Source organism: Corvus cornix, chromosome 1A (genome assembly GCF_000738735.6).
Source record: "Corvus cornix cornix isolate S_Up_H32 chromosome 1A, ASM73873v5, whole genome shotgun sequence".
Lineage (NCBI taxonomy): Eukaryota > Metazoa > Chordata > Aves > Passeriformes > Corvidae > Corvus > Corvus cornix.
In genome coordinates this window covers 39,852,253-39,865,045 of record NC_047057.1, presented here as the reverse complement: position 1 = coordinate 39,865,045, position 12,793 = coordinate 39,852,253, and the positions used below count along the sequence as shown (strand labels likewise).

The 12,793-nt window shown below is 38.5% G+C and overlaps 1 protein-coding gene across 1 annotated transcript in view; it reads right to left on the bottom strand.

Annotated features, from left to right (window-relative positions):
* The window catches only part of METTL25 (methyltransferase like 25), a 51,999-nt gene that overhangs the window by 8,070 nt on the left and 31,136 nt on the right, over nt 1-12,793 (bottom strand). The window contains 3 exon segments of the mRNA XM_020584704.2: nt 156-230; nt 9,508-9,609; nt 11,041-11,134. Of these exon segments, the coding sequence (XP_020440293.2) occupies nt 156-230; nt 9,508-9,609; nt 11,041-11,134 (271 nt within the window).

The following is a 12,793-nucleotide window of genomic DNA, read 5'->3' as shown; positions in this document are numbered from 1 at the left end:
AGGATATGCTCCAAAGTATGGAAGGGGGAATGGCTTTGTTTTTTTGATTGCATACCACAGTGTAAGACAGTCCACCTCCACATAAAACTTAACAGGGCTTTGTTCTAGACTAGCACATATATACAAGGTAATAGTATTAATCCTATAACTTTTACCATATTAAATGCTTCAAGCTCATTCATTCTGTGCTTGTACTTTTCATAGTAATCCATGATACAGCTGTCTGGGAGCTGCAAGGGATTAAAAAAAAGGATATCAGAGTTATTCCAGTTACTTTTTCAAGAGAACTTCAGAATTGAGAATCACACTACAAAATGAAATCCATGTTTTGTTTTTGAAATTAGCACTTTGCTAATATTTATAATAATTTTCCAATAGCAGTTTCTCAGTTCTAATTTACAAGAACTGTTTTGCAGACAGCATTTTCCACTGACATGAAATACTGAGATATATCCATTATTCAGAAAGCTCCAGCCATTCTTAAATGAGAATTACACAGTAAAGTGGAGATAACATTCTCATTTCCTTTCCATGTATCTTATCCGGTCCTCACTCCCACACCCAAGAAATTTATTTAAATAGCTGAGAATTAAACTCTGGTGTGAGAGCAAAATGGACGGTATTTCACATTCCAAAACCTACTATTGGATTCTGGAAATAATGCTTTGTTTCCCTGTGCCTAAAATTACCCATCTTTAAAGTAAAACTTTTTCTATTTGAACTACTGCATGTTCCCTCTCTTCCCAATCACCCAATGTGAGATTGCCAGCACTGCCACCATGACTGTAAATGCTGTGATTTGGGGCTGAATTTGATACAAAGGCAGTTCAGAAACTTGACTAAGCCTTTTCAGCCCTTGCTGGCCAGTGCAGCACAGCAGGTGCTGCAGCTGTGACCATGACTGCTCTACACAAAGTGTGTTCTCTATAGGGCAGCCAGACCACCACATCTCACCACATCTGAAAGTCACGATGTGTCTGCTCTGCTGACCACAGTCCTGGACACTGAACAAGACACTTGAGCTGGCCACGTAAGGAACATGCCAAAGGAGTGGGAAGTAGGTCTGCAGCATTATTGGTGATGGAGGCTGCTGGGAAGAGCAGAGCTGAAAGGGCCTGACGCACTTCTGCAGTACTGGGAGCTTTGCAGTATGGCTTTTCTGTTGTGGCTATGGAATGAGCAAATCCAAACTTAGCAGAAAAGTAACAGCTCTGACAGCTGTGTAGATGTGGCACTGAGGGACATGGTTTAGTGGTGGACTTGCAGTGCTAAGTTAACTATTGAAATTGCTGCTCTTAAAAGTCTTTTTCAGCCTAAATGATTCTACAACTCTCTGACAAAACACTAGGAAAGTTGAAATGCTTAATACATTTTTGCACACTTTTATCAGAAGAATCATCTGAGAGCATGTGGCTAATCCAGTTGCAAAGAAGTAAAATCTTTGCCTAAAATAGGAAAAAAACCCAGGAAACATTAAAAAAATACGTAAGTTTTCAAATCAGGTGTGTATTATAAACTTTATCCTGGGACAGCCAGGAAGGGACTGAAGTGACCTCAGAACTATTACTCATTGTCACTGAGAAGTTCTCATAGTATGTCAGACAGATAGCAGATATATGTCCTATTACAGAGCAGACAGTTCAGATTCAATGCACTGAAAAAATTGAACAAATAAAGAATTTAAAACCACTGAAAGATAAGCAAATGAGTAATAATCAACATGAATTCATGAAGAATAAATCACAAGTCAGTCTACTTCACTTGTAAGGAGGGTAAAAGGATTCATGACAGAGAAAAAGAACTGGTTCTCATATATTTTGATTTCAAAAAGACTTTTGATAACATTTCCCATAATAATTTTATAAGCAAATTTAGGAAACAAGCTTCAGATTAAAGTGCTACAAAGTGAGTGAAAACTGTCTGAATGACCATAACCAGAGAGTGGTTCCTAATGAGCCTCTGAGCAACCGGAAGGACCTGATGGCTGGAGGTCCATCATGGAATGCAGCATTTTCATTAAGAATTCAGACAATAGAACAGAAAACACATTAGCTAAGTCTGCAAATGTGCAACATGCAGGCATTGCCAGAACTTAAAATAACTCAGAAACTGGAGCATTGCTTAGAGAAGAAGTTTGAAACGCTGTACAGAAAAGCAGAAGGGCCTAGGCTCAGGCAGAAATAATCAGCTGTTCAGGATGGGGAGCACCAGATGACAGTCTGGAAGATAGAGCAGATCATAAGCTGAGTGAGAGTCACAGTTGTGCTACTGCAAAAAAAAGCAACCACCATTCTGTGACATGTATGGGAGAGCAGCCTGCAAAGTACAGGAAGTAATCCTTCAACTCTGGCAGTGGAAAAGCTCTAGCTGGAATACTGCATCCATTTTTGGGCATCAGATTTCAAAGAAAGAAATGAACTGTCTGAAAAAGCCCTGAAAGAGATCAATGATCTAGAAAACATGACCTATGAAGAAAGACTCAGAAAACTGGAACTGATCAGGCTAAATGAGACAAAATTGAGAGTGGGCATAATAACAGCTTTTACAAGGCTATCACCAAGAAGTAGGGAACAGTTTGCTCACTGTGTCTGCAGTGGATAGGGTGAGAACCAATGGGCTTGAATTAAAAGAAAAAAAAAAGAAAAAAATTCAGCCAAAAACTTGAAGAAACATTTTCTCTTAGAGGTAAATTAAGGACTGGCAAGGTTGTCAGTCTCCATCACAGGAAGCTTTTAGAAAATCTTGCAAATATTATTTTCAGGAATGATGCGTAATTCCAATTCTGCTTTAAAACAAGAGGAGATTACAAAACCTTTTGTAGTATTTCAGTCATATTTTTTTAATTTAGAAAGTACTTTTTCCCAACTGCAAAGGCAAGGCTGCGTAGCTGATCTGGCAGTACTAATGTGGACTAACAAGAATTTTTTTGGGTCTTATTGCTATTTTATTTTCTGTGAAGCTGTGCAAATATTTTAAGAGTTCTTTTTGTTTTTCTCTTCCCCTCTAAACAGTCAAACTAACTAAAATATATCAGTCATGAAATAAACAAAAGAGTTTATTTAACCTCTGCCCTATAAGCTTTTCATTTCAACTGAGTATTAATAGGGTTTTAGTATAATGGATTTTAGATATTACAGGCTATTTGGAATTAAAATACAAAGATCTATATTTGAAAAAATGTGATCTTGAAGCCTTTCTGCTTTTGCTTCCTTTATGTTCCCCATTTTTCAAGATGAAGCATTCAAATTAAAAGAAAACAAGCTGTGAAATGTTTGGCAAATAAAAAGTGGGTCAAAAATGTCTCTTGGACACTGCCATACTCAAGTATGTGCTTTTCTACTCCTTCCCTGCCTGTTATAAATTCTGACTGAATGCGTCCTGCTGTCATGGATAGACTCGGTGCTACTCCACAGTGTGCCTGAGACAAAAGTTTGGTGAGTGAACCAATTCAATGCAACAGCTCAGCTGGAAAAGAGAGAAAGTGTCCTTTGAAAAGCATTGGTAGAGAAGGGCATGAAAAGGGTAACTGGTAGTTTGCCACAGTTTATAGGAAGACAAACAAAACTCAGGTAACACTGGCTTTGTCTGAAACTGCAATGGCTTTCCACCTGCCTTTAGTACCCAACACAACCTTCAGCTCTCCTTCCAAGGTGAACTAGGAGTAGTTTACTCTTTGCCTTTTTGAAGAAGAATTGTACTTCCATATGCAATGCAAGCCCTATTCAGCCATTGAAGTTGTCCATGCAACTGTTCTCTGCATTGTCACTCATTTGTGTACCCCAAAAAAATTCTTCATATATATGCACTGAACTTTTTTCTTACATTATGATGTTGATACTATGAACATGAAGAAACTCAAATACATGCATTTGTCTTAATAATGACTCTGCACTCAAAAATCCAGCTTATGTTACTGACACTTGAGTGACCTTCCTTTCATTTTGGCCAGTATTTCTTCCCTGATACAGCTACAGTGTCTCCTGGTCTTTATCAGGTTGTGAACAAAAGGGCCTCGTCTCTTTGCATTGTGATGGTGGTGCAAGCTTTCTTTTAAACTGATTTCTTTGTGGATTGACGTGGTCACTCAAATAGCTGAAACAACTGAGAGGACCTAGCAAGGTCTCCAGTGACCTAATTGTAACTATACCATGTAGGTATACCATTTATACCATTTATACCATATATACCGTATGCTGGAGGTGGCACTGAAGATGAGCCACAGGACTAACTGATCTGTTGTGAACAAGGTGAGACTGTCACAGAGCCCTAAGAGCATGTGAGATATCACACACCTGAGCACACCCAGCTTGGACTGCAGCCCCACAGGCATGCTGATAAGAGCACAGGCTGAAAGGAAAATGCTCAGGCACAAGGTGTGGGACAATTAGTGACACCACACTTCACATTTCTTCAGAGAGCATTTTTTCAGAGCTGTATCCTTCTCTAGACTAAAGAGAATGAAAGTCTCTTTTACTGTCCAATGCTTCACGTGCCCTCCAGAGAAGAGACAGCCTAAGGATGCTATTCCACAGTCTGTCAGATGCAGTTTCTCCTTGCTGCCTCAAAGGGACTGCTTCTTCCTGCACTGACTAGAGAATTCCATGTTTCCTCTCTTCCTGTACCAGCACTGTCAGGAACACTAACGAGAGTACAAGAAAACTGTAAGGCAATCCTTCTAGCAGAGCAGTGCCTTAGATCAGTTCAAAACACTTGGGAGAACATACCTTACGGGAAATTTTACAACTTTTCCGTAACTAAGGTAGTTAAAAATACTGTAATGTAATATACTGTAAAATAATGTAAAACAGATAATGAAATTACCGAGAGACTTAAGTTTATTTAGAACTTCATTTAAAATGCATTTCAAATGAATGTGATCTATATTATTTATAATTATACCTAACTGAGATACAAATCTCTTAAGACTCCTTGTCAGAGTAAATTGCTACAGTACCATAATTGGGATAGTATTTTGTCTATTTGAAAAACAGTTATGCTTAAAAACAGCATTATGTGCTTACACTTTATAGAGTGCTATGCAAGTATTACCTGAGCTGCCATTTAGTACCTCCCTAACTAACAAAGGAAACAGGAAATCTGTGAGCTGAAATTCCTTCCGTCCAAGAAAACAGTGAAGAGAGTCAACTCTTCAGCAATTGTAAAATGCATTGTGTGTAAGTCCATGTAGTACCTTCATTTTTTGACTGCTTAGTCTCAGTTAATTGCTGGTTTAAGATTCAGGAGAAAGTGGAGAGCATTGTTTTGGCTTTGGCATTGTTTACCCTATGGCTGAACACAATAAAAAGTATCAAAATTATAAATATTCTTAGTAAAGACCAACCAGTTTCAGATAGTCACTGTCATTTCAAGATATACACACTGACATTGGCTGTGGGGTAGACATTAAGGTCATAAGAAATCTCAGGCTAGAAGTCCCTCTCTTCCCCAATTTCTGCAAAAATTCTTTTTAATTCTCAGTACAGTTGCATATATTCAGGTTAGTTCATGTGTTAATGTATTACACAATTCCACTACTGACAGTTTCCCAGTCTTAAGTGAGTGGCTTTTCAAGACTTTATAAAACAAGAGCAAAATTAAGCCACACAGTAAGCTTCATGTTATCTCCCTTCATTTGCAAACTGCATTTTATGATATGCCACTAGTCACTGCTGAGGAGAATTTACAAGTCAAGGACAGTCTATGGTAAGCTAAGAGAAATCCATCTCCACTTATCAAAACTAAAAAATCCAAACTTGTCTGACAAAAAATAAGCAATTAGTGAAGAAAAAAGAAGTATTTTTGCACAAATTCTGATTTCAGTATTGTCTACCAGCTTTAACACTCAAAATTAAATAGCCTGGAGTTTGCAAAAGCACCGAGTCAACAGATCCCAAAGTCTGTCAGACACATCCAGGCCTTGGCTTTGTAAGCACTTTCTCCATTTAATCACCTTAAGCTAGGCCCTATGAAAGGTCTTTTGCTAATCTACCCCAGTAAGAACAGGACATCAGGAAACCTAAAGACTTTTGAGTTTTCTTTCCTAAAAGCTCTAGAAATACATGGACACTTACATGAGGACTTTTGCTGTTTGTAGCACTTATTGCCTTAAGCAGCAAGCAAAGGTGTTAATAAAGAGGCTTAATTTTAAATGCATTTTTAAAGCAGCTACAAACAGATGAAACATGTTCCGAGCTGAAGAGGAAGGAATTGCTCTCGCTGCTTGAAAGCAAAAAGGCTAACAAGTATCAGAAGGGCTAGCTACCCTAGGAGAGAGTACAGGATGAATGCTCCATTCTCCCAAAAGAGGGTCCCCCACTCATATTAAGTTAGGCAAAATGGTGAATAAAAGGGAAAAATCTTCTGATAGAAGGAATTTCTCCAAAAACTATGTGACCCTTAATGCTCTATCTGTACAACACAGAGTCTATCAGGAATAAATACTGCTTTGGTATGTATCCAGACCAGTTACTGCAGCCCTGTGCAAGCAGAAAGGAGCAGCTGCACATTCACAAGCCCTGGTTCCTCATGGGGCCCTTCAGCCACACCAGTATCTGTTGGAGGGACAGCACAGCAGGGCATAAGCAACCCAGCAGGTTCCTGGAATGCACTGATGAGAACTTCCTTTCCATGAGATAGAGGAGCCAATGCTGGATTTTATTCTCACCACCAAGGAAGGCCTCATGGGGAATGCGAAGCCCACGGGCAGCCTGGGCTGCAGTGACCATTAAATGGTGGAATTCAAGGTCCTTGGGGCAGCGAGGAGAGCACACAGCAAGCTCATTACCCTGGACTTCAGGAGAGCAGACTCCTGGGATCAGTTTGACAGAGTACTACGGCATAAAGCCCTGGAGGGAAAAGGGGCCCATGCAGGCTGGTTAATACTCAAGGGTTACCTTCTCCAAGCTTAAAGAGGAAGTCAGGAAAAAATACCATGAGATCGGCATGGATGAACAATGATCTCCTGGCCAAATCAAACAAGAAGAAGGAAGACTACCAAGAGTGAAAGCAAGGACAGGTAGCCAGGGAGGAATACAGAGATATTGTCCAAGTATCCAGGGATCAGGTTAGGAAAGATAAAGCTCTGACAGAACTAAACTTGACTGACATCAAGAGCAACAAGAAAAGCTTCTGTAGGTACACTGGCTACATGGGTGCCCTCTCCAGAACAGATGACTGCTTACACAGCTTACAGAGAATGTTGAGATACTCAACAACTTCTTTGATTGAATCTTTACCAGCAAGTGTTTCAGCCCCACCACCTGAGCTGCAGAAGACAAAGGCAGGGACTGATTAAATGAAGAACTGCTCACTGTACAAGAAGATCAGGCTCAAAAACATCTTAGGAGCTTGAAGACACACAAGTCCGTAGGACCTGATGAGACGTGTCTGTAGGTCCTGAGGGAACTGGCAGATGAAGCTGCTAAGCCACAATCCAGTGTATTTGAGAAGTCATGTCAGCCTAGTGAAGTTCCCACGGAAAAAGGGGAACATAACCCATAACTCACTTTTAAAAAGGGAAAAAGTGAAAGACTGGGGATCTACAGGTCAGTCAGTCTCACTTTGATGCCTGACAAGATCATGGATCAGGTCCTCCTGGAAACTGTGCTAAGGCACATAGAAAATAAAGAGGTAACATGGCTTCATTAATGGCAAACTGTGCCTTCAAATCCGGTGGCCTTCTATGAGGGAGCTACAGCATTGGTAGATAAGGAAAGAGCAACTGACATCATTACCTGGACTTGTGCAGAACATTTCACATTATCCCACCTGACATCCTCCTCTCTAAACTGGAGACCACTCAGTGGATAAGGAATCAGCAGAATGGCTGCACTCAAAGAGTTTTGGCCAACAGGCTAAGAGCATTGGGGCTGCACAGCCTGGAGAAGTGAAGGCTCTGAGGAGGCCTTAAAGCACCTTCCATTAGCTAAAGGGGACCTATAAGAGAGCTGGAGAGGGACTTTTTACAAGGGCATGTAGTGATAGGACAAGGGGGAATGCCTTTAAAATGAATGAGGATAGGTTTAGATTACGTAAGGAAGAAAGTCTTCACTATAGGGGTGGTGAGACACTGGAACAAGTTGCCCAGAGAAGCTGTGGATGCCCCATACCTGGCAGCGTTCAAAGCCAGGCTGGAGGGGGCTTTCAGCAACCTGGTCTAGGGAAAGGTGTCCCTGCCCCCCAGCAGGGGGGTTGGAACTAGACAATCATTAAAGTCCATGGCCCACAAAGAAATTCCATTAACTCTGAAGCTATAAGCAATATAGCCACACTTGTGAAGCAACATGCTCACACTAAAAGACTTCTCTCTGCCCTCACAAAATGAGGATGTTTTGTCAGAAATTCAGTAGTCATGGCTTATATCTCATTTTTACTACTGAGGTAAAGAGATGTGTGAAGGGAATGGTCCTGTACCAAAAGGCAGAAAAAAATATTTCATTTGCATCTGTTTAATGATGTTTAATTGACAGGCTCTTCAACACTGAAAGGAAACACCATGAATAGAGGAAATTATTTTGGCTCACTTCATTGGAAACTTTAGTCCTTGAACAGTAACCGTTAACAAGGAATGGTTATTGATAAATGTGCTTTTTTCTTTTTTTTTTTTGGTAGAAAAACTATTTTACTATGTTGTCTCACTCTAACTCATTTCTGATTAAGACTGTTTTTATAAAGAGTCTGGTTCTTGCTTCACATAAGCAAAGGACTTCACATCTATTCCACAAAGGAAAGAAGCAGAGGGGTTTCTTCACATGAGCTATTGGCAGGATTCAGGAAATAATCTTTATTTAAAACCCGTACCCAAAATTCCTTAGTATTTGGATAATTATACCTGATGAGTCTTCATCAGTGTAGTATTTAGCAAAAGGCACACACTTAAAAAAATGAGTATCAGGGCAGGTTAGGTGTTTTATATACTTGCACTCTTTATCCTGCCTCCACAATTGTCCAGACTGGAAAATGACTGGATTGCACCAGGGGCTACCTTTTGATCAGAAACAGAGGTAATGGTGTGTATAAAGGAAGCAGCTGTGATCCTTATCATGAACCATTAAGTTTGGAAGAATGTTTACATCCCACAGTACAGATTCAGCTACAGTGATCAAAAGCATCCAAGATTTTACCATACATGACAAACTACCAAACCCTGGCAGGGAAACAGTGCCTTTACCCCTCTATTTTCCCTTCCAGTACTTTTATTATCATACAGAGATGAAATTATTTTTAATATTCTGATAAGCCTAGTAAAAGACTGGAGACTTGCAGTTTCTTGACTTCTGTTTTTTAGAAAATATCTTTGCATGTGTAAAACAGAGACCCATATGGAAACGATTTTTTCTCATAGTTCTCTGGTTGCATTACACAGTACCACTAAGTTTTAGCTGCTTTTTTAATATAACCTAAATAGATTTATGTATTAAGACAATGATTGCCTCCCTTTTTTTTTTGTGAATGACAAGGACACTTTGGATTATTCTGGAAGTATGCTTCATATATGCTTACTCCCACCTTATATTCTTCCCAAGGCATCAGTTTTTGTCCACTGCCAGAGACAAAGTAGACTTTTGGTCTATGCAGTACAGCTGCTCTTTTGTTCATTTCTAAATAAAGCTGAAAAACAAACCCAGCATGAATTTCTCTTTGATTTTTGTTGTCTTTCAGAGCAAATGTTTAGGTTGCATCACAGTTCTAGCTATGTAAGTATTTTTTTTTTTTTCTGAAGAGAGGAATTTAACACATTCTCCAATATTGTGTAGATGTAGTGCTGACTCCACCATGAAAACTGCAGGCTCAGAACTGCTGTTTAGCGAGCAGTAACAACTTTCCTCCCAGTAGTATCAAAATAGAACTGTTTTTGTGCTGCTGCAGATTTCAATATAGCTGGGAAATAAAAAAATAATATTGTTTACTTCAGCATAAAATCCAGTCTTCAGTATGCAGCCAGCTGCACATAAAATGAGGAGGAACATGAGCAATAGTGAGCATTTACTTGATTCAGGTCTTTAGCAACCACATAAACATGCAGCTTGAAGCAGTGTTGACAGACATCTTTGTCTCAGGGCAACTTGCATTTGTCCAGACCCTTTTTAGCAAAAGGCAACACACCTAAAATCAGACCTCTTGACACAAACTTTCTATGCTCACTGATTTTAAAGAAAACAGTGACAAATCTGCACCAGCAGATTTAACCAATGATCTTGTGAACTAATTATTGCACAAACAATGCACTATTGCTTTTAGGTGACTGTACACACACAAAGAAAGACATAATTTTACTTCTAGCTGAAGTGAATGCATGAATAATGCCTATTCATACAGAAAAGCAAACGGGTAACTACATTTCTTAGATGTGATTTGCTAACTACAGAATTAAATATAATCCTTTTAATATACAGCAAACTTCAGGCATAAGTCCTTTTCTTAATACTGTCAGGATGATTCCAATTTCATTTGAATTTACTTGCTTATTTGGTTTTCCCTGTTTCTCCTAGTTCATGCTTTGACGTGCCTGGCAAATCTTAAGTGATTTGACATTTTGACTACAGGTTTTAAACATTACTTTACCAGAGACTACAACAACATTTACCTTAAATATTTTACATGCTTGCCACTCCCGCTTTTCCTTTGATTGTACTTAATTTGTTAGCAATCTGTCTAGTACTCCCTAGTGTCTCTTTTGCACAACTTGTTCTCACAACATGGTTGTGATCTTCACACAGTCATGCCTAATGCTATGTTGCCATCTGTTGACCAATTGAGCAGTTGTAGGACTAAGACAAGATACTCAAGAACATAAATAAAATCTCAAAAATATTTTAAATCTCTACTTTATATTTACTTTATTTTTCTCCAAGTTATTTAAAATCTTAATATATTTCCTTAACATTTACTAATTTAAAGGCATTAGGTCTTCAAATATATTATTCATACAGCAATATACAACATAAATCAACTCAATGGCTTAAACATTGCATTGTATTGCTGACTTCAAGAACTAATAAGGATATAACAATTTCATATAGTCTCTAATTAGTGACTCACCTTTGAATCATCCAGTTCCAGCTTTTTCAGAGACCTTCTGACATAATCTATGAAGGAGGATGATTTGGAGAAGGTTTTTCCAACATGTCGATCACTGCAAATACAGTACCGAGGTGTAGGCTTTTATACATCCAACAACAGAAATTCAGATATTTTGAACAGGAGAAATAAATCAGTTGGATGGCTACTACTGCCAAGTTAGTAATAACAACTTCCCTTTTTCCCCCTTCCACTTAAAACAATCTAGCTAATACTTGCTAGACACAGCAACTGTATTATGGTTATAACAAGGTTATTATTTTACCTAAAAATTTGAGATATAGCTGAAGGTTCTTTTTAATTTCTTCACTACTTTTATTTCCCTATATGAATGACAAAATTCTTATTCCCATTGACAGAGACTTCCTTCTATACTTCTATAATACTTCCATAATCTACTATAATGCGGCTGTAATTTATTTAACACAAACACTGGACTAAGCAAATGCCACTTTTGCTTGCTACCTTGTGTTCTTATCCTTGCAATTTTTATTTCACTAAATGATGCCATAATTCTGTCTGTTCACAACTCAACAGCTTGCATTTCAAGCCAGCCAAAAATGTGGGTTGTTTCAAAAAATACGTTAAAATAGTGCACAAAAACTTAAATAAACATATAGGAAGAATGAATCCTAGAAGACCACTCGTATTTGTTCTCTTCTCTGTGTTTAAAATATCTTGGAGAAACAACACACAAAGATTTTTTTAGTCTGAATTCACTTTCTTAACTGAGTCTAATGTTATTCCTCTTCCAGATGTGCAGTGTAGGAGTTAAATTTTCAGGTACAGAATTTTCAGCTACTGAATTACTTAACAAGAAATACACTTTCCACCCACCCTCTCAGTAAAAATCTGGACAGAAGTTATCTTAGTTTAAAACTTCTCCCCCTCTTTATTCTTAGTAAAAACCTATCTCCTTACCTAAAATCTAGAACTAACATCTGAGGTCAACAGAAAGATTTCACTCAAGTGGCAATTCTAATTCTGCTTAGCTGTCAAGGTCCCTCACTCACTGAAAATAATTTCTGTTGTCATACTTAATATTAAGATGCACCTAAACATTTAGGCTGATGCAGTCTGAAAATCAGTTAATGATTATGCTGTTACATCATTTCTAGGAAGATGGGCATTTAACACCACGCTCAGAAAAAAAAACCAATGGGTGTGAGAGAGGTCTTCCCAAGGCAGCCATTGAATTAATTTCAAAAGCATCATCTTAATTACTTCCTCCAAATTATACTTCCTTCAAAAAATGAAAAGTCTACCTCAGACTTTTTCTTCTCTTTACAATTTAGCAGCCATGACTTTTTGTGTGATATTTTATGCAATTTTAAAATAAAGAAGCCTTTCTTCTTTCAGGAATTTGACCTTCTGATGGGTAAGCTGACACTACATCTAGCAAAAGTTTTGAGGGTATCTGCATTAACACTTATTTTAGATCAGGAGTATACTTCTGAAGTGAATTTTCTGGTTTTCCCCACCTCTCATGCCTTGGTTCACACTGTGGAATATTATCAGACCTCAAAAAAATGGGTAATTTTCAAACTAAATTAAACTGGAAGGTGTGCTTCTGGATGTGCTCCAAGTGCTAACAGGCATACATCCCACAGAACAAGATATAATCTTATTATAAAATCTGCAACCACAAAGGAGTATAATGCAGATGTCAGGTCCTCAGCAGCAGCTCTCCAAATCCCATTCCTACAAGAAAGCA